Here is a 25,047-nt window from a genome sequence, read left to right as displayed (position 1 = left end):
GTAATAGTATTGTTTATAATCCTTATTTCCTTCAGAAGTTGACCACCATGAATGATCACATGACCTATGACGTTCGCGCACCTTGAACCAATTCTCGCACATTCGAGAACGGTTTTACTCGATATGTTTTTTATAAATGAATTTAAAAAAATTGAAGTCCGTAGTTTAGACTACCTCAAAAAGGGTAAAAAAATATATGTTTCTGAAATATGATGTTATGGGGAAAAAATTATACGTAGTCACGTGATCGGCGAAGGTAATAAGCCGAGCCATCCGATAAAGTCTATAAATAACTCATTCTCTATAAATCCTCTCATTGGAATACATCAATTTGATAAGAAGCTACTTCTGGAAAGATTTAGAAGATAAATATTTTCAAAAAATGCAAAGCGATTGCTTCAGAGAGTTATTGAAAGGGTATCTAATCTACCCTGGACTAGAAACATTATTCAGATTTTTATTTTTTTGTAAGCAGTCACCAAACGTTTAGTATAGATGTTAGTGAATTCGCTGGAGTTCTTTACAAAAGCGTTTGACAATCACTGTGGCATTTTAGCTGTAGAATTGTAAAAAATTTGTTAGATTACAATGCATGGAGACGGACATATCAGAAAAAAAAACATGGAGATTTTTGAAAAAAAATATTGCTAGTATATACCGTGCAAGTTCTCCAAGCACAATGCAACATATTCAACTTTGCGTAAACTGCCAAATGATAAATAAATGTTAAATCAAACTACAGTGATAAAAAAAAAAAAAAAAACTGTCGGCAACTCCTGCAAATCACATTCGCTGGTCACATGACCTGTTCAAAATGGCGACTGTTAAACACGTTGTTGTCGACTCTGGTGCTTTTATTCGTAATGCCCCAATTAGAGTAAATATTATTATATCTATCATCCCTAATGTGTTCTAGTCAATGTGTGATCTCTCTTGATATCATATAATTTGCACATATTTTATTATAGACACCACAAATCGTTTTTTTTTTAATGAAAAATGGCCATGCATGCCGATTGCTGTGTACTACAGTGGTGTAACCTATTTTCGTGGATATAAGGATTCAACACCGAATTTCGTCAAAGTTGATATAACGAAATTTTTTTTTTATGTCTTAGATTTTTCCTCGGATATTCTACAAAATAATTAAAATTGGTTTGTTTCGATTTTCTTTATGAATCCTTCACTTTGACCCATATTTCATGAGCAACCAACTCGTCAACGGTGGCAGAATGCGTCACCTATTTTCGTGTACAATGTTTGATCTATAAATAAATGGAGAAAAACTTGTTGTATGGATAACGGGTGGTATAATTAACTTCTCTTAGTATTTATCTTTGACAATTCCTTCAAAGAACCACGATTTTAAAATAAGATACGTAGCGTGATTTATAGCTAAAAGTCACTGAAACAACATAAGAATATGGTCCACTGTTCAATAGAAATTTTCTGCTGACATGGAATCCGCTAGTTGATCACGTGACTTCATTTGTTGGACTACATTCTAGCAGACGACACTTGGAATTCCGATTACCGCTTGGGATTATAAGGACATTCGGCCGATAAAAAATGGTGACGTTTGGTAATAAGTGAAATCCGCCATTTTGTATTTGTCTTAATACATTGTATACATTAATACATTTTACCTTGCTTGAAACTACTGGATTCATTCTACTAGCTGATATTGTAGAGAAAACCCATGCTTATGAAAACAAACTAATGCGGAGGTCGCGCAAGGTCGGTTATGTAATGTAAATTATTAATCATTTCCGGAAAGTCAAGAATAATAGGTTTCCAAGATATTAGGTTACTTGACTGTATTTGACTATACAAAGTACCATGTTTTCTGAATTGAATTTTGGCCACCATTTCCAGATGAATTGAAATATCAATTACAATTTCAACCAATGGAAAAGTTATTATTTGTAAACATGAATTTACAAAAGGGAATTTTAGGTGCTGGGTGGTGTGTCTATTTCAAATGTAGAATCACTGAACCTTATATTCCAAGACCAATGGCATCAAGTTTAAAATATTATTTTGAATATTAATGAAATGAGAAAAAAATTCAATTCAAAGCTCAATGTACTCAGACAGTATAGTAGTGTGTTTATTATTATTGGATTGCAGGAAATTGGTGAGAATATTTACACGTTACATGATGTAGTGAATGAAATAAAAGATAAAGCAACTAGAGACAGATTACAAGTTCTACCTTATACTATTAAATACAAAGAACCGTCTTCAGAAGCCATCTTGTTTGGTAAGACATTGGTCATCATAATAAATAAATAATAGCACCGTCGTATAAGGATAACAGTAATAAAGTTATTGTTTGGCTAATGTTCTGAGCTGATCCTTAATATTTGCTTATTGTAAATACATGTACATTGAAAGTTATCAAACACAATCTTTTCTATAGAATATCCACATAATTTCAAGCATAATGTAAATATTAAAATTTGAATAAAGCGTGAATAATAAATGATATTTTGGTTCCTTACAGTTACAGAATTCTCAAAGAAAACAGGAGATTATAGAAGTTTATCTGTGGTAGATATAAGAATAATAGCTTTAACTTATCAACTAGAGAAAGAAAATGTTGGAACAGATCACATCAATAAAGCACCACCAGCAAAGGTCAGTTTCGAAATGCAACAAATTTTAAGCTGTGATAAGATTGCTCTTTTTGATTGAATTCATCTGCATACATTGTAACATTACTTTGCCAGCAACAATGGAGAGGATTGAAGGAAACTCACATTTATATTAAGTATGTTTGTATCTGGTTGACAAAGAAAATGAACAACACAAACATTTTTTATTTGTTACTACATTTTTTTCCATAATTATGATTTGTACATAAATTTATGATGAAATTGATTTTGATTCTTATTATTATTCTTTGATTAACGGTATATGATATATTGATATAGGCTGAATGGAATACAACCAGATATAATTTAGAGAAAGCTACTGATATTGCTGGGTTTTATTTACAGTCAGATGTAAGTTAAGAGTAGTAGTAGTTTCTTTCAAAAAATTGCCTGGAGGCAAATTTTTATACTGTTTTTACATGCCCACATGAAATAGGGGGCATATTTATTGTCGTCACCCTTGTCTGGTCGTCCACAATTGCTCGTAAACACTATAGAGGGCGCAATTCTTGACTGATTTGGAAGAAACTTGGTATGATTGTTTGTAATCACCCAAGGATAAACCCTATTGAAAATCAGCAAAATCGAAATATGATTCTTGAAATGCCCGTAAGGGCTCTGGATGGTGCAATTCTTGAAGGATTTTGATGAAACTTGGGGTGAGTGTTTAATGTCACTCAATGTTGAAGCCTTTTGAAAATCAATAAAATCAAATAAGAATTAGTACTGGTATGAGTTATTGCCCTTGTTCTTGATTAGCTTGTAAACACTCTAAAAAGTTCAATTATTGACAGATTTTGACGAAACTTTGGGTGAGTGTTTGTTATCAATTAAGGATGAACCCTATTGAAAATTAGAAGAATCAAAAAATATTAAGTATGAGTTATTTCCCTTGTTCTTGAAAATGCGTTAAATTTTTAGCTTGTAAACCCTCTAGAAGTTTGAATTATTGACAGATTTTGACGAAACTTGGTGTGAGTGTTTGTAATCACCCAAGAATGAACCCTATAGAAAATCATTAAAATCGAATAACATTTAGTATGAGTTATTGCCCCTGTATAATTTTTATCTTGTAAACCCTCTTAAAGGTGGAATCATTGACAGATTTTGACGAAACTTGGTACTATGATACAAAATCGCCTCAAACAGTTCAAAAGAAGTGTAAAACTGAAGTTTGAATATTTCATACTGGTAATTGTTACTGTACTACCAAATTTTTTTATTTAAAAGCTGCCAGTGGGAGTATATTACCTTTCCTGGCAAAATGTATTTTTTTAGACTTCTTTCTTCAGTGAGGTGTAGATCAAGGAGTAGCTTCTCAATGTCTGCACTTTAAATTTACTTTTAGAAGGAGTCATCTAAGTCCCGATCAAGGAATACATCAGAATGCAATAAAACAGACAATGTTGAAAAAGAGAAAGATTGTGGGGCATTATCTAGTATTAGTGAAACTAGTGATAGTACTAATAATACTACAGACTCTAGTAATACTCAATATGTAAGGGAGGGACAGGTATTAAAACCTGAACATATAGGAGAAGAACAAGATTCTGATGATGAAGAAGAAATTGATGAAGATGATGATGATGAAGGGTGGATAACTCCTAGTAATATTGATGCCATACGTAAACAAATGGAAGATGTCAATACAGAAAAAGCTGATGTTACTGTGGGCTGTATTACAACTGATTTTGCTATGCAGGTAGGAATTTTCGTCACAACAGTCTAAAGTATCATATCACAATTGCTTTAAATTGAAAAACTATTTCAACAGAAATAAATGTACAAAAGTTACTAAAAACACAAGTCTTCAATGTCTTGTTGCTTAACAATGTAACAAAAATATGTACCGGTATTGAAAGTTGTCAATTAACTCTTTTGTTAAATATGGCAAGGACTGTTGTTTTTAAATTTGTTTTCTTTGTAGAATGTATTGATACAAATGGGCTTAAATGTAGTATCTGTTGATGGAATGCTCATTAAAAAGGCTAAAAATTATGTCCTCAGATGTTTTGCCTGTATGAAGTAAGTTACAGTTGTACTACACAAAATTTTAGAAATGCAAATTTACATAGTAATTAAACTAACTATAAAAAAAAGGCTAAATTTGATATTTCATTAAGGATCTTCCACCGTTTTCAAATATTTTGGTAAAGTTATTGCCAATATTACTAACATTATTACTTCTTTATGTCTTAAGACTAAGTAGGGTGTATGTTAGTATTCAGGATTTGAATTATCTTGTGTTTCCTTTAGGATAACAAAGAACCTGAATAAGCAGTTTTGTCCACTTTGTGGTAATAAAACTTTAAAAAGATTATCAATGACAGTTGAAGAAGATGGATCTGTAAAATATTATTTCTCTACTAAAAAATTGAATTGTACTAAAGGAATGAATGTAAGTACCTAGTAATGGTTTTATTTGAAGTTTTTATAGTGTGCAAATTTTAAATAGAAGTAGTATACTTACAGCACATTGATCCTAAGATTATTTGTGAAATGGGACCTATGTGCCATGTGCAGCAGAGTTTAGGATTAGCAGTATAGTGATACTTATTTTCACAGCAATTCTGTTGCCTATTGACTTGCATCACAAATACAAAATATCGAAGTATTCAGATGTCGGAATATACTAAATGCTTTTACATGTCAAAGAATGTATAGCACAACTCTGAAGACTTAATTCTAGCTCTTTCGTCCAAAGTAAGCATTGGTGAAAAGAAGATTTTTTTTTTATATCATGCCTTCAAATTTGAGAACAATGGACAGCAAGGAATGATTAAAGGTTGGAATTGTACATGACTTAATCGAATTCTTGATTTTTCAGAAAAATTTGGGTATGCCTAGAAGTGGTCGCCATGCAAATAATCCATACTTGGTAGAAGATCAACCAATGCCACAACAACATCCCTCAAGACGTTCACAGGTCAAATTAGATCCCTTAAGTTATGATTATATAGCTGGAACTTCACCATTCGCTATCAATGATGTTACAAGTAGAGCAGCACAACTTGGTATTAATAATAAACGTATGAGAGAATTTCACCAGAATGGCAAAAGAACTTTTATTAGAAAAAAATAAAGCATGGTTGTATGTGTAATAAATTTTGTTTCCTATCTTCAATTGTTATAGTATCCCTTCCTTTTATAGGCAAGCAAATATACTAAAATGCAAACAGAATCATTATTATCATGGAATCACAAGTCAGGTGTTAATTATTCCAGGTACAAAATAGCAAGAAATGTCCATTTGATTTGAGTTCTTAAGAATAGGGCTGGGCAATATACCCCTATCACGATAAATACCGGTATAGGAATTTATATTGTTAATAATATCGCCTGATTAAAAAATATTGATTTCGCCATATCTTGATATATTCCCATATCCTAATATATTAATGCTTAATATCGTGATATCAACTTGAACCAATATCGCCCAGCCCTATTCTAGTTAAATTCCCAGACATTTATAATTCCTTATTCTATCTGATACAAAATGTCTTTTACATATTGATTTTTTCCTCTGAATGGAATGCTATATTTGGCTATATACATAATAGATTACAAAATTATCTTCCTGATCAGGAAATAACCTGTTATTAGTCAACTATCACATTAAAGCATTACTTTATACAAAAAGATCTTAAAAAAATAAAAACGTAAAAAAATGTATATTTAAATTAATAATATAAAAATTTATATGGTTTCTCTACTCCTTTTCTAAACAATAGCCACTCTGTCCTAATAGGTTTTTATGCTCCACATGTATTTCATGCTTTCGTGAAATACAAGACCATTGAATATCACAAGTCCTTTCACATAATTCATACACTGGTTTCTTCAACAATGTCTTGCCATTTTATAGTTTTTCTCAGATCAATGATTATAATGGACTCTGAAAGTATCTGTAGATCTACAATTAATAGAAATGCACTTGATAATAATTGTATTCTATACTTTCATTCTGTAAACAAATAATGCGAGTATTTGACTAGCTTGACATGCTTCATATTTACACCTTAAATTGTACAGTTACTTCCAATTAAATCATATATCTGTTCATTAATTAACAGAATAACACCCTCATTACATGGTATTGTAATTAGTAGGTTGATATGAGTTGATCAAGAGATATGAGTAAGATATATCAAACCTACCTTAATTTCTTTATCATCAGAACCGGTTAATAACATATTACCATATAAAGCTAATGTATTTACACTACCCTGGTGTCTAGATAATGTTTGTATTGGTAGAAATGTTTCTAAATTCCACATCTAAATACCACAAATATGTTGAAATATATTAGACCATTACATTGAAATTAATAGATTAAAGGGGTAGAACCAGCTTCAATAAAACAATAGTTATGTATTGTATTGTTAAAACACAGATTAATTTTTTCTAACATTGTCAATCACTGGTAGTTTTATCTAGAATGTATACTTGTGTAGTTGTTGAAAATGGTCCAAAGTGCAAAATTTTCTACACAATAAAATTATGTTTAGTATTCCCTTCCATAGACTATGATATAAATATTTCAATGAACAATTACCTGAACAATACAATCATGTGAACTAGAAAATAAAAATTTTCCTGATGGTGAAGGAACAATTCCAGTGATGGCACCAAAATGGCCTTTTAAATTAAAAACTTTCTCGCCAGACTTAACATCAAACAGCTGAATATTTTGATCAAATGTTCCTGGAACAATGGATAAATCAAATAAAAACACAAATAACACATCTCTATAAAGTCAAACACTTTTTAAGGCTACAAATATTGAGCCAAACATGGTGTTTGTCCAGGGGACAAATTGTGCTGATTCAGCAATCTTGCTTAAATCCCAGGGATTATTAGCTTCACACATTGCATATCAAGATCTTATAAAATGACAAGATCCTCTCCATTTCCAGTTAAAAATATGGATCAAACAAATTATGTATCTTCACACAAGCTAATATAATAAGCCATTTCTGCCCCTTGTCCATTCTGCATTACATATCTGGTTTCTATCTAGCTTATCTAGTATAGAGTTCAACTAGAAATTATCAGTAAAACATAGAACATTATACATACCAGCTATGATATATTGTCTGGTAACAGCTAGTGAATAGACAGAACCTAGATTATGTTTAATGTTGCTAACTGATTCAAATGTTGCTGTATCCCAGATATTGATTGCATTGTTAGAACCATTATATAACCATTCCTATAATATCAATTGGCAAGCTAAAAAATCTTGTAAAATACATCATTTTAGTGCAATTACATAACCATTCCGGTAACATTCCGGTTATCAAGAAAATGAAAATGCTGAATTAAGTTGTATTTCACATGGAATTCCTTCAAGAATAAAGATAGTGGACCACAGCCATATACGCCCACCGCGGCATGCGGATGGTAAATATTCAAAATTTTGGGCAAGGGAATCACTCTGCTTCTAACAGTCAAAAATAGCTCAAATTCGAACTTGATCTTCGTTTTATGAATATGTCTACACATACCGAATTTCATTTGATTCCATAAAAAAATCTAGTTTTTAGAGCGTTTACAAGCAAATGTTGACGGATGGACCGACAGGGCAATAACTCTGCTTCTAACGATCGAAAATGGCTCAAATTCGAACTTGATCTTAGTTTTATGAATATGTATACTCATACCATTACCATCCATTTTAAGTTTCATCAAAATAGGTTGAAAACTAAGAGAGTAATAGCATATTCAAGATTACAAGCAAATGTTGACGGACGGACGGACAGGGGTGCTGACAATATACGGCCACATAGAGATGTGGGCGTATAAAAATTACCATAAAAAATCACATCTTGCCAACGTAATCAACTAGCCTCTTAATCAAGAAACCATAACCAGCTGATGTTCCTAACCTTAGAATACCAAAATATAACTAACCTTTTTAGGACTGAGAGCTAAGGCTCTTACCCAATGGTTTAATCCTGATATGGAATGTTTTAATGTTAATGTTTTAATATTCCAAACCTAAAATCAAATTAAAATATCTATAAAATACAATAAGATAAACATTGCTTTCTTATCCATGAGTTTTGTCAAACTGTAATTCAAAATCAATAGAATTTTTCATATGATTAAAACAGATTAATAGATACTGAGGGTCAGATTTCCTATAGTTGAACTATGTATAGATTAAGAAGTTTTCTAGGCTTCTTATTGCTTCTGTTTAAGTTATTCAGATTTCTTGTATACAAATTTGTGTGAAAGCTTACTTCACTATGGTTTAACCAATTCAGCTTGAATAGTATTGTCAAATCTGGTCAAATTTTCAGATGTAAGCATATGCCAATTAGAGTTACATAAGTGTTCCCAGCAGGCATATAGAAAACCTCTTTCGAATCGTTTTCATGTTTAAAAAAATAAGAGGTTTATAAATATTTACTTGCCTTGATTAAAGAGAATGATGAAGTAAATAAATGATCTGAAAGTATCAACATTGAGCAGATTGTGTTATCATGGGCATTCTAAAAAGAGAAATAATATCAGTCAGAGCTGCAACAGGTATCATAACAATAAAATTTTAATTAAATCATATGTTTTCTCCTCTTTACATGCATCATAATGTGAAACAAAAAATCCTCACTTAACAAAACCAGATGAGTCTAAAGGTGGTACATACCTCAATGATAGAGTTCTTATGTGAATCACTAGCTAAGTTCCATTGTATAATAGATAGATCATCGCCAGCAGTATAGAGATATCCTCCATCCACACATGAACAATGAATCTAAAATTCAACATTTCTGATTACCTATTCACTATAACATCTAAATGTTAATGCTACAACGTTAAAACCAAATATTAATATTACCTAAATGATAAACATCACATGAAACAAGTATCTCCACAATGACACTAATCAAGTTTTAATACCCATGGCCTTGCAAGCATTAAACCTGTCATTTAAAAAAAACATCATACTTTATGAACAAATGTGTTAAAGACACTCATCTACAGATCTGAGATCATAATATATTCTTACTCGTTTTTTATGACCTTTAAGATTATCTATACATCCTTTAGCCAAGGCATCCAAATCCCAGACTTTTATAACTGTATCAGTACCAGCACTGTATAATTTACCATGATAAATAGTTAAACACCATACTACTTCTTGATGACCCCTTTAAAAACAGACAAGAAGGAATAATGTACAAGTAATCTAACTCCTATTGAGTATTTCCAATATCAAGAACCAGGATCATTTATCACTTCATTTTACCTGCATTGATAACTGAAAATGCACACAATGTATTAAACAATAGCCTCAAAGTGCAGTTATACGTCTGGTTAAGATCTTAGTTTTCAATAAATATTTGATTAGATGAGCCATGAAAATTTATAACACAACAATCATACATACACACAAAATTTGAAGCAAATGATGAAACACCTCAGACAAAAAGTGTGAAAATAACCTTACTTACCTGAGTGTACCAATACATTTAAACTGAAATGGTTTTTCCCATTGTTCAAATTTAGTAGTATTTGTGGGACTGGATGATGGTGATGTGGGGATTGATGATAAACTTTTATTTGAACCTAAAAAAATCCACAATTATATGTCTGGATAAACATAGAATTATTTCATTTTTCATCCATAGATTATCTTACATCAATTGTTATTAACAAGGCTGGACATGCTCACTGGGGTAAATTTTTGGATAGATGGCAGCTCGAATATCTGGGAAAAGCAAGCCTCAGACATCCAAATATAGGTCAGATATACATTGTTGTTCAGTGCAAGTCAAAATCTTAAAATTGATGAAAACTCAACCTTCAAATACAAAGCCATGATTCAAAATATGATAACAAAACAAACTTATACCACACTTGTCAACTCCCGCTTGCATTTCAGAAAGAAAATATCTGGAGAAATAGTTGGTTGATGATATAAACTATTTACCTGTTAAAGAATCATGTTTATTATAACTAGATTTTCTTCCTGTTCTAACTGACTGTTCTATCATACACTGTAATACCTCTACTTTCTGTTGTAATCCATTTATAGAACTAAAATATATGTTAACAGTCTGTTCTACTATAGACCTAAGGTCTGTTTACATGTAACAGGCCAATCCTGTAAACCAAGCTAGCCATTTATCCAGGGTGAAATATTTGCTCCATATAGAGTCAAGAGCCAAGTAAAGTCAGACCAGAGATACTCAGCGAACCGAGGCATTTCACCTAGCCAGGGTGACCCATATCAATGTCATCATTGCAATTGTAATTTTTAAAGTTCTATTTGACCAAAAACAATTGCATATAAAATGGAAAGAAAAATTATGAAAAATTGATGAAAAAATTGATAAATATATTCAGTGAATTTTAGAAAAATATAAATTATATCTGAAGATCAATGACTTACCTTATACAAGTAGCTAATTGTGAAGACAATTCCTCACGACCACTTTCTAGAAATATAACTTTCTCTTTTAAACACTTAACCTCTTTATTTAAGGTTTTATTTTCTCTTTCCAGATAGACTGTCTGAAAGGTCGACAAAAGGTGTACAAATAGATTAAAAGAAAGACAAATATTGGACAGCTCAACCATTTGTCTAATTAAAATTAGACCAAATTTTCGTTCTATTTTTTATTACATGTACTTTCTTTTCTTTAATATAGCCACTTCAGACTGGCCTCTTAAATATTCTGAAAAATAACCTTTTGACTTAATCTGATGACATCTGCTTTAAGCAATCAAATTCCTCCACTCTCTCACAAAATGCCAGCGCTGGAGAAGAAATTTGATTGGTTAAGCAGGGTCAAGTCAAAAGGTATTTTTGACGAATGTTTCAGAGAACACTCTTCAGACCCTAACTGAAGTAGCTATATTAGAAATAAAAGCTGATAGAAAAACGGAATGAAAGTTCGGTCTATGTTTAATTAGACTGACTTTATGTGATTATGAAGGAAAGATGGTGTATAATCATGCAGAATGCACTCTCCTTTCAGTTTACACTCTCAAATCTGCAAAATATTAAATTCAATGTAGGTTTACTATTTAGACACCATAATATTGAGGTCTAGTTGAACTAAGATTTTTGTTATGCTATTCAGATTATATAACTATATACAGTGAAGTTAACTTACCCTAGACAGTAATTCTCTGCTATTATTATTGGAACTACTAGGTGATTTTAATGAACAATTTTCTACATGTTGTTGTATACTTGATAACAATCCTCTAAAATCACATCCTAGAAAAATATGTAACATTTATAGGGGAATAATGCCAAGATTTTTAACAGTATAGACATGCGTCAATTCTTGGCTGAATCTATCTTGGTATTGATTGGAAGATTTCTTTGTGTATTCTTCGGTAAGCCCCTTTTCTCTGCCATTTGAAAAATGATTTGTCACATGAATAGAGTTCATAGCTTTAGAATCTTTTCATTTTAGTCATATTGTTTATATCTGTTCAACAAGCATTTCAGTATCATTAAATACATAATCTACAAAGTTTTTGCTTTCATTGGCATTGAGTACAAACACTTGAAGTCCCAAACGACCAGCTTAAGAGACAATTACTGTTCTATGTTGCTGTTGCCAGCATCAATACTCTTCTTACAATTTGGAAATGTATCAATGCAAATCAGTAAAAAGGTACAAATTTGTTGTTTGTGTGAAACAACACAAAATACTCACCATACATAAAATTGGGACATGGATTAAAACGGCAGTTTTGAAGATGATTTTTTAAATCCTGGCGTCGATATTTACCACAATCTTTATTATTTTTACATGAAACTAAAACATACTGGCAAATTTTCCTGTGTTCATCTATAGTTCCTGAAAAAATGAATTTATGTATGATCTCACGCTGATCGAGATTGGAACCCACAGCTGTAAAGAACCATCTAACCAAGTGTGCTAGAGAACCTCTTTTTCTGTAGATCCTTGCTATACATGAACTTAAGAAATTGTTATGCATCTCCTAACTGAAGAAATTGTTATGCATCTCCTGTTAAGGGTTATCTAATATTCAACCAATCAATTTTGATACTATTGGGCCAAAATATCACGCAGCAACTTAAAATGTGTAATTGACAAACCTAAAGTTAGGTGTTCTGAACAACCACTTTTATCTTCAATCCATTCATTATTTTGCTGAATCAAACCATACGGACAATGTATCAACAAATCATTTATCTGACCAACTACTAGTCTGCAACATAACACACTAGATTACAATCGCTTCATAAATTCCAAATTTCAAATTTGCCCATTGGCATTAGTAATCCTTTAGCGACATTTAGGGGTAGAGATCACATTAAATAACGGAACACAATTATATACAATATACCATAAAATTGTGTTCCGTATTTTAATTGGTATAGTAGTTCATGAGTCATTAAAGGGAAAAGGATACCTTGCCTTTGACGTTATCCAATTGCACAGGTGCTTGTGGACAGGATAAACTTTGGTGATGTCAAGCATTTGATACTTTGCCTGTCAACTGATATCTATACTCCACACAAATATCGGTTGAACGGCAAATTCTTCACAAAAGGCTATCCAGTCCACAACTAAGTAGGCTACCTTTCTGTGTCCAAATGTAACATTTGACATTATTTTACTTAAATCTGTATGTTTCCCTACACCACCAAAAACATTAATGGTTAAACACAAATATTAACAGGAAAATACTTTCAGATAAACTGGACCTAAGTGAAGGTGACATTTTCTCTAGATTTTTGTCATCATGTTATTCAAGGCATACAGTCGAGTAACCTAATTTCGTGGAAACCTATTATTCGTGGATTTCCGGAAAGGATTAATAATTTACATGAGCGACCTTGTGCGACCTCCGCATTAGTTTGTTTTAATAAACATGGGTTTTCTCTACAATATCATCTAGTAGAATGAATCCAGTAGTTTCAAGCAAGGTAAAATGTATTAATGTATACTTTGACAAATACAAAATGGCGGATTTCAGTTATTACCAAACGTCACCATTTTTTATCAGCCGAATTTCCTTATAATCCCTAGCCGTAATCGGAATTCCAAGTGTCGTCTGCTAGAATGTAATCCAACGAATGAAGTCACGTGATCAACTAGCGGATTCCGTGTCAGCAGAAAATTTCTATGGAACACAAAGTGGACCATATTCTTATGTTGTTTCAGTGACTTTTATCAATAAATCACGCTACGTATCTTATTTTGTCAGTCACTATTTTTTTTTTTAAATCGTGGTTCTTTGAAAGAATTGTCACTAGTTATAATGAATTGATATTAAAGATAAATACTAAGAGAAGTTAATTATACCACCTGGTATCCATACGTGTATTTCTAGCCTTATTTATAGTTCAAACATTGTACACGAAAATAGGTGACGCATTGTGACGCCGTTGCCGAGTTGGTTTCTCATGAAATATTGGTCAAAGTGAAGGATTCATAAAGAAAATCGAAATAAACCAATTTTAATTATTTTGTAGAATATCTGAGGAAACATCTAAGACATAAAAAAAATTTTTTTGTCTTTTTAATTTTGACGAAATTCGGTGTTGAATCCTTATATCCACAAAAATAGGTTACACCACTGTACTAGCCTAGCACTAAAAAAATTGAACTGACGGATTAATTTTATCAATACAATTTACAGCAGTATTTGTAACATAAAAACTTGTAATTACCTATTCAGAACTAATTTATCTGAATCACAGGGCGCAGAATCTATTGGACATTTATCCAAATTTTGTGTACAACCTCTACAAAATGTGTGTCCACAATTTACATTGCCATTTATGACTGGATCTTCATAACATTTTCTACAAATTGGACACTTCAGGTGAGTGTTTGGCTCTTCTACAAACTTGACAGGTTCTCTTATATCTACAGCCATTATCAGATTTATCTAAATCAATCTCCGTAATATCAGACAATAATTTCGAAAAGAGAATTTCAATTTTCCTGAACTATTCATCGCTTTTGAGGACCTAAGGACATCCGGCTTCTCAAAATAAACAAGACTTGATCGCCAGGACCTTTTTGATTTGAGTTATTCCCCTTGGTTTATAAAACTACATCTTTAATCCGAGAGATTCTTTAAAATTATCCTGTTAGTACGAATTGTCTGCTAATTTGAATTTAATAAGAGAATATGATTTTTTCAGTATTATGGAATTGGGAATATTTATAGTTTGTTATCACATATCAAGTACCAAATATTCAGCAGTGTTTGAATTAGTTATTTATCAAGTCAAACGGCAGTAGGCCTAATCCTTTTGAATAGAAACAAACTTGTTCATCAAAATAGGGCAACAGGCACTGTCCAGGGCATAGTTCAATCTATCAGAACCTCATCTTTGCAAATCAACTAGGTCTGCCCATTATCTATAATAAGCTGCAAACTCTTGATTACAATTGCAATAAGGGCTTTAGGATAGGTGGGAGGGATTAGGCTATAAACATTTCTTCAGCAGATAATGTGTTATCTGTTCTTCTCTTTATAGGTACAACACAAAATATGAAGGCATTGTGTATCAGAAAGTTTTATTAGGACAGTGAAGGTAAATTATAGGAATCCACAGCATAAATCTATATACTTTTCTGTTTATCATTTTTATTTTGATTATTGATTTAGCAAATTCACCATGATTTTAAAATTGTCTACAATACAGATATAAGTAAGATACTTGTTGCAAACACTCATTAAGCTGTAAAAAGACAAATTGGAGTAATACCACAAAATGTATGCACATGAACATTATTTGTGAAATTTGTATGGAACCATCACCTTATAAATCAAATGCCTGAATGGCTGAATAAACTACGGTCAATAAACAAGAAATTGGAAACAGACATGACAGACTTCACTAGGTTAAATAAAACTTGATAATGTATTCTATACCTTTCCGATTGGAAGTTTCCGAATAAGAAATAGCATTGGAAACCACTGAAACTATGAGGGGAATGGTATTTCACACTGCTAAAGTAAGATATCTTGAGCTACCCAAGTTTCAGAGTTGGTAGTGTTGCAACATCAATGTCAAACTGAATTACATAGACATTATGTGATAAAATAATTTGAGAGAAAAAACATCTTTATCACACCTCCCACAGGTTATGAATAATATAATAGAGTGTATTGAATCATACACAACAAATCATATTCAAAATTTTCATGATAAACATACTTAACAAATTCGAAATGATAGAGATTGGCAGTTTAAAATAACATTAATACAAGCTTGTAATGTAACCTGCATTACAGTTATCAAAATTGAAATTGCATAATAAAAGCTTTACAAATAGTACAGAAAATATTCATATACAGAAATAAAACATAACAGTTCTTATTATAAAATAGTATTAAATTCATACCTTTTGTCTCTTAAACTATGGTGTTTTTTTATTATATTTGAATGCCCAGAAACCTTATTTATTAAACAAAACAGCTTATTTTGGTTCAAAGTATAATATTTGATATCATTTTATATAAAATTGCACTTTTTCTACCTTGGAACAAAGTTAAATCTATGGTCTATATGTAGCAAACTTGTCATCTGAAACCCTCCCTATCATATCATTCATTACTGACTGACTGAAATGTTAGTTTGATTAATCAAATACATTATTTGTTGACAATTTTTAATTTTTGAAGTAAGACATACTCTGATAAAAAGCTAAATTGACTTGTATGTACATCTCATTTATAAGACCATCTCCTGAGTCAAAACTAAATGCAGTATATATAAGTTGCTATGTACAATTGAATGTGAATATATAATTTCATTACAGTATATACAAAGACAATAGAGAATCTTCTTAGGTTATTTTACTGGGAAGGAGCTTGTTGCCTGCCTGTTAGCAACCCATGCTGTAAACACATCCCTGAAAGAACAAAAAATTTAAATGTGACAAAGTAAGAAATGTACGTAATTTTTTTGAAAGTTTCTTGATTACATTATCACTTCATAATAGTCTGCATCATAATAGTCTGCATTATCTTGGTGAAATAAATAACTTTAACTCAGTAGAACTTTAACATATAAAGAAAGTTACATTTTTGTCTATAGATATGACAACTTTCCAAATTTAGTTTTTTATTAACTTTGAGTTTTTAGCGTGTTGGTTGAGTTATTAATACATAGTTTGAATACATACCTACAATGACTGACTACACACTCACTACTACAATATTCTTCATCCCAACAGGGACTGTTGATAGCATTATTACCACATCCATTTCTAATACATTGACTGTTAATTCTACCACTATAATTAGCCTGTCAAAATATAGTAATTTATATCATGTAACATTCAATACAAACCATTTGTAAAAAAAAGAGTTAGAGTTTGTTTTCATGTTATTGTGGCAGATGACTTTTCAGTTTTCTTCCCTCAAATTCTCATGTCTGCAATTGTAAATAAACAGTTCAAGAAAAGATAGAATTGAAGTTAATAGTATACCTGATTTTGTGGTTGATATGAAACATTTGTTTGTTGAACCGGTTGAGATGGTTGATAATGGTGTATTAATGGTTGTTGTTGATGATGAGGAGGACTATAATTAATAACTTGTGGTGGTGACATCTGATCCATAGTATTCACCATCATATGAGAGTTGTCCCCCATTAAAGTCGGACTACCTTGAGAAACCTGAATAGGTTGTTGTTGATATGGTGGAGACTGCTCATTTCCACTAGATTCCTCTACTGCTGCCTGTGAATGAAAAAGCTATTATATATTTCATTACAGATATATCATTTCACTATTAAGGAACTCAGATACATTGGACTGAGATGGGAGTAACCATCTTGAGAGAGTGCAGGAGAGTTTGTCTGTGGCATTAATCACAAGCAATACGATACACAGATCATTGCTTTGCATTTCAATGCATATAAAATCTCATTCATTACTTACCAATGAAACTTGACTAGCTCTATAGGCTGCTAATTGTTTTAAATATTCTTTCTTAGCCATTTCAGTCTTCTTTTTATAACCCTACAATATTTCAAAATATATTGTAAACTTAACAAAACTACTACCAATGATGATAAATGCCCTTCGTATTTCATATCTTTGAAACGTCAGTTAGCTATACTAGAAAGTTACAAATATTCAACTTACATTTTTATGATCAGGATCTAAACCATCCCACATAGCAGCTACAATTTTAGAAACTTCACCAAAACTAGCACTTGGATTTTGTCCTTTAATAGCAGCTTGTGTATCACGGAAGAATAAAGCATATGCGGACACTGGCCTGAAATTAAACAAATTTCAAATGAATCTATGAAACATGAATATATCTATTATCTGTTAAGCTAGACATCTCTATTCTACACAATGCTTGAGAAAATATATTTCAAGGTCATTTTTCAACCTAATAGCTTCAAGCTCCTGGTTCTGGAGATTATATTTGTAGTGTGGCAGCATTCCTTTCAGAGATTCTATATACATAAAAAGATATGATGTTAACATACTTTTGTGGTTCATTTGGATCTTTTTTCTTTTTACGTTTTGGTGTTTTAGGTTTTTTAGCTGGTGGAGGCGACTTATTTGTTGGTGAAGGAACAGGACTTTTCTTTAAATCATTGTTAGCTGCTTGTCTTTTTAATGATACTAACTGAAAAAATAACCAGATATATATTTATAACTATATGGATTCAATAGCACCTTCGAGTCACATATAAATAACAAACTAAATATTCTGAACAAAACTGTCCTAAGAAAATGTCCATTTGTATTTTTTGTCTACCCTATTAACCGGAGTTTAAATGACTGAATAAATTGTTTTAAGAACAATTGAGATGAAGAGGAGAAAATATTTTTAAAAAAAATAACAAGTACTTTATTTTCTAAAAAATTCAATGGAACAGACAATTTAATAGTCACATCAAAATTTCGTAAATTTAACACTTTAATGTTCCTTGAAAATATGACGAAATCAATCACTGATTTATTAATGGACTAATTAAAGGTCAAAAATGTTAATTAAGAAATCTGATAATTGATGTCATTATACAAAGACAATTTTTAATGAAAAAGAAATAAAAATGTGGAAAAAGAAAAGGGAAGAATGTTTTGAGAGAAAATATGATGCATAAATAATGATCATTTCAGAAAGTAAATATTAATTTTGACATGTTATCATAGAATCTCATATCTTTTCTTCCTTCTCTAACAATATCTCTAGTGATTCATAATATTATCATCAATTTCATTTATTTCCCTCTCAAAGCATCTTCATTCCACAACAATGGCATATTCCTAATTGTTTTTTTTCAGTATTTTTGCCGTATAATGAATGTTTTTTTTCTAGTATGTGTGTGTTCAGTATAAAAACTAGTACTAATATAACTTCCAAATCAAAATTTCTTTAAAAGATATTTTCCCTTAACATCTGAGACACATTAATAAATTTTTACAACGTTAATTTTTGCCTAAAATATGTTAAAGTCTTGTTAAAGTCTGCTGCAAATTCTCTCTCTTTTTCAAATCAAATACAGTAACTCTGTCTTTCAAATTTGACAGAACATCATTTTATTTCAAATCCTTTTATGGCTTTTGTTTACTTTCTACTTGACTGAATCTGCCAGACTTTTTCTAATAAAACAAATCTTTCTTCAATACTACAAGTTCACATTTAACTTTCTTAATGGGCTCTTTATGTGGTCACTAATGCATTGGTGCAATTATATTTCACAGACTGGAAAAAATCTTTTTTCTTTTCTACCATTACTTCGACATTTATTTAACAGTAGGAAAACCATTATAATTTTTATTTTAATTTGACACTTGTATTGAAGTATTTGATGAAGACATTTAATTTTCAACCAATATTGAAATAAGATGTTCTTCTTCTGCATCAATGGAAATCTTCACAATTCAAATTCATTTTAAATAGTTAAAAGGAATTAAAGTTGACTTAGTAACAATCTTTACATTATGAATGAAAATAAAGCAAATAGTTCACCTAATGAACCACTCTGCAGAGTTAAAGTAAACCATGTTGTACATCAACCCCTAAATTTCACTTTTAAAGAGATTCATTGTATAATTCAAATTCTGGTTTGACAGAGATGATCCAATGCAACAATTCATTTACATTTAGATAATATTTGTTGTGCCATCTTGTGCCGATGTACTTAAGACTAGCCATATTTTGGGATATTTGGCTCTATATATGATGTTCAGTTCATCTACATTTGTATAAATTGAATTTATTTGATTGACTGATTTGATTAAGCAAGTTATTACAATCAACTTCATGTGGGAAAGTTAATAAGTCTGGATATCTTTAACTTTAGATTTTGTCACCCCCTCCTTACATTTTTTTCTGAGGATACAGAACCAGATATGTGATATTCATTCTAAAGATTGACACAAGACACCCTGTTCTAGCAGCTGGGAACTATTTGAACCTATCTTTTTAAGTTCTACAAGTTGATAAAGCCAATGAATCCCTGAATTCATCCATAATTTAAAGTAAAAATTTATACAATACCTGAGCCAATGGCAAACTATCATCACTATCTTCACTGGTACTTTCTCTAGGTGGTGAGGTGGTTTTAGTTGTTCCAGGTATTGGTGAACCCTGATTAACTCCCCCTGTTACACCTTGTACAGGATATCCTACTGTATTAGATATGGTACTATTCATTAATGATTGCTGCTGGCCAGCAGTAGCCATTTGTCCTTGGTTTGTTTGTCCTTGAAACATAGCTTGTCCTGTGGTCATGGTGACATTTTGGAACATATTATTCTCACCATAATTTGGATTATTTCCTTGGAATGTATTACTCATATTAATGTCCGGATCGTAAAAGTTCTGTGGTGGAAATGTGGGATTTAAGTTAGCTGTATTTTCCAAATTTGAAAAGATGTTAGAGTTCTGAGACATATTTGAAGCCATTGTTGCTGGATTGTTCATCATCTGTGATGCCAGTGATGTATTCTGGGAATTAAATATGTCTTGCTCAGTAGGTACACCATGTCCTTGTTGCTGTTGTTCTGATGGTAGCATTAAAGGTACTTGACTCAACAAATCAAAATCTTCATCACCAAAACTTGGCACTTGGAAACCCTGAAAAATAGGACAACATATAAATTAATGTCAAACTTCTGAAAGGCATTGTTTGCATTTTTTGTCCAAAAAATTAAAATAATAATAGTTGTGCATTGAAATATGATAAAGTGTAAAGATAAATAATGAATGATATTAGAGAGGCAGAATGAAATGAAGATGTCTAATTTTAAACTAGATCTGATAATGTTGTATTAAACAGCTGTCTGATACGTGCCACTCATTGTTTAAAGGCAAACAACCCTTTTTTGTCATGATTGTTACAATTTCTGCTGCCTGCTGAGAAGAAAAATATAATGTGTTAAAACCTTGCAGGTGTTAATTATAAAGAGGTATTAACACCTTTAAGGTACACAATATGATTAATCTCTTGGAAAAATTTCTCCATCAACAATTCCAGTTTCCATATAAAGAAGTTTTCCCTCATTTTTAGCCATTTTGACGGACAGTATTATCATTTTTGACTCCATCATAATTTCATGTTTATGTTAAACAAAACTATTAGAGACATTACAAATAAAATAATATGCTCACTTTGTCTGAAAAAATAATTGGATTCAATTGGCTTATTTGAATATTGCTGCTGGTTTACAACCACCTTAGACGTTGTGACATCATTACATAAAGAAACCTGTACATTAACCAAGTCAACAACATAATCATACTTTCAAAAATAGAAATATTTATTGCAAACTCTGTCTTAAACCTTAACTGCAATAACCACCTTTCTTTGTAAATGCAGCGCTTTGATTAGATAGTACGATTGTGAATACAGCCAATGAGAGCCCTTAACAGAAATCTGTAAACTATAATCCATAATGTTTACAGTCTATATGTTGTGGGCTCTGATTTGCTGTTTTCACAAGTGGACAATCCAATATGACTTCTGTGATACAAGAAAAGCTGCTATTGCAGTCAAGGTAAAAGATTCAGTTTGTAAGAGTTTGACATTGTGAAGATGTGGGGCCTGTTGTAAGACAGTTCGTAAGTGATTCTTGTATCTATATAACTTCTTAATATCTGATTGGTCAATATCATCTCAACAACATGTTAGTGATCTTCTTCATACTACATCAAGATATATATTTCAATTGTTTACAAAATAATTACAATTTCTCAGCAATTAAAATATGATAAAACAATTATTGACCTTTTAATCCCAAGAATTACCAACATTTATCAAGGTTGAATGCCTTAAATTATCTTGATGAAATTTACACACTATTTTGGAAAAAAAAACAAAGTTTAAGACAATTACCTTGCATTGCAGACAGTTAAAATTTGAATATGTTAATTTGGTATAATTAAAGAAGAAATAATTAAGATAATTAATGAGATTGTTGTGATTAATTATCTAATAATGATCCACTACTTTCACTTTAACTATGATGATTAATAGCACAGTGTTTAAAGGAAATCTATTTTCCTGTCAAATTCCACTCTATTTTAAGCGTAATGGCTTTTGGATGAAATTAATAAGCAATAATTCTAAGTCATTATAATTGTATTGATTTTTAGATGGCACTGATCATCATTCAGTTTTACAAAGCCATCAAAGTAAATGAAATCAATCTTCATTTAACCATCATGAGGCTGAAAGTCAGAACTGGACAAATCTTGAAAGGTTTGAATCAAAACCCCACACACCTACCAGCCAAGCAAGGAACATACTGACTAAAACCTCAACTAACTAAAGGCAGGAACTATTAAAGCCCATATAGTCGAAACCAGCCAATCATCATCACAAACTAGGCGAAGATCAAATACAAGTTAGTCACATTGCCTTTCCTCAGACCAGGGCTGTGGATCTGGCTCTAATTTCTGGACATGTCTGGTAGGGCAGTTCAAATGTCTGAGAATCATAAGTCTCATCCAGTTTCACACCAGATTCACTAAAATTAATGCATAAATTCAGTAAAATGAACATAAGTTGAGAATACAGAATTTTTAAAATCAGAGAGATCCTTGAAAATGTGTGCATGATGATGATACACCAGATTACATAGTTTTGAAAACACACATAACTTCTGGTTTTCATCAATAAATCAAAAGCAGTTTGTATAGCATAGAAATTCAAACGTGAGGACACAAAATTTCTAAAACTTATTAAACCAGCATGTATTATCACATGCATTTGTGAAGAAATAAAAATTTAATACATGTATATCAGTATATATCAGATGAAACATAATAATGATGCTGTGTTAAACTAATTATTCAAAGCTGACAAAATATTCAAAAAATAATTCAACCTTTGTTTTTAAGTTTTGAAAAGCTGTACTTACCTCCATTATAATAAAACTATAATCAATAAGAGAGGTTGATAAATTGATAGAATCTCTAGTCTTTATCCACAAAGAGTACTATGATACCAGTCAATAAATCTGGACCAATTTACACATTAAATTGTCAAACTATTCTTAAATGATTTGACATCCTTCCAATCAATAACCAATCCTATTCAACAACTCTCGACAGGTTTTTTTTTACCACTTAAAAATTAATTTTCACTGCTTCTCTAAAAAAATATCCAATTCCATTTACGTCCATTGACAATAATTAATGTTACCCATTAATTTCCCAATCTCTTGATTAACATCAATTTAGTTCCACAGAGAAAAAAACAACAAATTCCTCAATGAATCAGAAAAAATCTAATTCCAATCAATTATTTCTCTAATAAATATTGCAACTGGAAAGAGAAACACACTGTATCCTTTAATATCTTGTTAGAATTTGTCATTACTTTACAGCAACATTGTAGAAAGGATATAAAGTAGGTATTTGGGTAGCTATTATAATAATAGTAATCTGTACTAGACAAGTACTAATATATTAAACAGCATGGTACTTTATACTGACCAATACAAATAGTACACAATTTTAAATCTCTCATGAAATCATTGAGCCATTTACTCTCCTATTATTACCATGGTGCATTTTATGGGAACTAGAGAAGAGAACAGGTATATTAAATAAATGATGAGACTTCATCAATAATTCACCTTTAAACCATCCCTTTTTCATCCTATTGTTCACTTGTAGGCCAATGAGAATAATATACCCGTTTCATTTAAGACCAATACCATAGCACAGGTTGAAAACCCACCATAGCACTGTATACTGTCAATAACAGAGAGTTACCCATAAGACTTTCATCAAACTTTGAAACTTAACATTCTAATCATCAAGTGCAAAATGTTAAAAGTTTTAATAATTTTCCCAGTAAGAAACATGAATATCAGTTGTTGGTTTGATCTCAGAGATAGATCATTTTATGGAACTTTGCAACACCATCATATCTTTTTCAAGCATAAAAAGAGGACAAATCTCAAAGATAACCTCAGTAAAATAACCATGAAAATTTAAATGTTATTTCATTAAAATTTTTGTCAAAATTTCAAAAAAGGTGACAACATTTGTAATATTTCAGTGAACTTCACCAAAATTTCACCCACATTTTTACTGGATAACTGCCTGAGATCATATAATCCTTAAGGTTATTTTTAAAAAATCTTTACCAGTTATCCATTATCTCATTGTACAATTATGTACTTAGATTGGTAAATTTGGTCTTAAATTGGCTACATTAGGCACTGTTCTCAGCATGAGCAAGAAAAAATGGTGAAATTTTGTTTATTTATAACCAATTTCACCATAAGATCTCTTTCAAAAATTCTCTTCTAAACATTTTAACTGATTAGTGTTTCATGTTGCTATGTCAAGGGAATAAATTGTTTTTAATATATTAATTAGAAGTTCATAACTGATTTTTCTTAGTTCAATTGATGCAAATAATTTTCCAATAATATTCCCCAGAATCTCCTGATCACCTGATTAGTCATCATCAAACATCTCAAAGTCAGATAGAGATTAAATTCTGTTCTGTGACCACTTGAAGGAAGCAATATATCACAGTCAGTATTGAGCAATATTTTAGTAAATAGTATTTTAAGTCTCAAGCCATCTGTGTTCTATGACCATATGTTGTGTAAAAAGACAATGTGAAGACATCTTTAGTTGTTGATCTGTAATCAAGCGTTGAGATGGGAAGAAAAGACAAGATGATAAGATGCTTCTATTCTATTCTAGTACAATAACATACAGACAGATCCTGTTTTGTTCATTTGAACACAATGTGCTCCATACAGAAAAAAAAATCTCATGGACAATCAAATATTACATTCTATGTTATAAATAATTTAACAGACAAAAAAGATTTTTTTAAATTCATTAATATTATAATCTAATGAATATTCAAACTATCATAATGTTGTAAAGAAAAGTCTAATTCTTTTCGGTTAATTAACATAATTTTTGT

At 31.1% G+C, this 25,047-nt stretch overlaps 3 protein-coding genes across 3 annotated transcripts; 1 reads left to right on the top strand and 2 right to left on the bottom strand.

Moving 5' to 3' along the window:
* Positions 1 to 814: 814 nt before the first annotated feature.
* On the top strand, positions 815 to 5,779 carry LOTGIDRAFT_211535 (hypothetical protein; the record flags this gene model as incomplete). Its single annotated transcript, XM_009068430.1, has 8 exons — positions 815 to 877; positions 2,131 to 2,263; positions 2,507 to 2,640; positions 2,937 to 3,008; positions 4,006 to 4,359; positions 4,585 to 4,682; positions 4,914 to 5,055; positions 5,485 to 5,779. 8 exons carry the CDS (start codon positions 815 to 817, stop codon positions 5,737 to 5,739), a joined length of 1,251 nt encoding a protein of 416 aa, XP_009066678.1. The 3' UTR covers positions 5,740 to 5,779.
* Positions 5,780 to 6,781: 1,002 nt separating this feature from the next.
* Positions 6,782 to 14,537, bottom strand: LOTGIDRAFT_108875 (hypothetical protein; the record flags this gene model as incomplete). Its single annotated transcript, XM_009068429.1, has 15 exons — positions 6,782 to 6,934; positions 7,213 to 7,361; positions 7,737 to 7,869; positions 8,571 to 8,657; positions 9,020 to 9,021; positions 9,073 to 9,154; positions 9,310 to 9,417; positions 9,673 to 9,814; positions 10,118 to 10,232; positions 10,663 to 10,731; positions 11,066 to 11,176; positions 11,821 to 11,892; positions 12,341 to 12,484; positions 12,748 to 12,860; positions 14,329 to 14,537. The coding sequence occupies 15 exons, from the start codon at positions 14,535 to 14,537 to the stop codon at positions 6,782 to 6,784; spliced, it is 1,689 nt and encodes a 562-aa protein (XP_009066677.1).
* Positions 14,538 to 17,545: 3,008 nt separating this feature from the next.
* LOTGIDRAFT_109021 (hypothetical protein) lies at positions 17,546 to 18,161 on the bottom strand (the record flags this gene model as incomplete). Its single annotated transcript, XM_009068428.1, has 3 exons — positions 17,546 to 17,641; positions 17,768 to 17,903; positions 18,124 to 18,161. Coding segments are annotated over 3 exons (270 nt in total), but the record flags the coding sequence as incomplete, so codon positions are not given.
* Positions 18,162 to 25,047: the final 6,886 nt, after the last annotated feature.

The sequence above is a fragment of the Lottia gigantea genome (assembly GCF_000327385.1).
Source record: "Lottia gigantea unplaced genomic scaffold LOTGIsca_9, whole genome shotgun sequence".
Classification (NCBI taxonomy): domain Eukaryota; kingdom Metazoa; phylum Mollusca; class Gastropoda; family Lottiidae; genus Lottia; species Lottia gigantea.
This window is presented reverse-complemented; position numbering and strand designations above follow the sequence as displayed.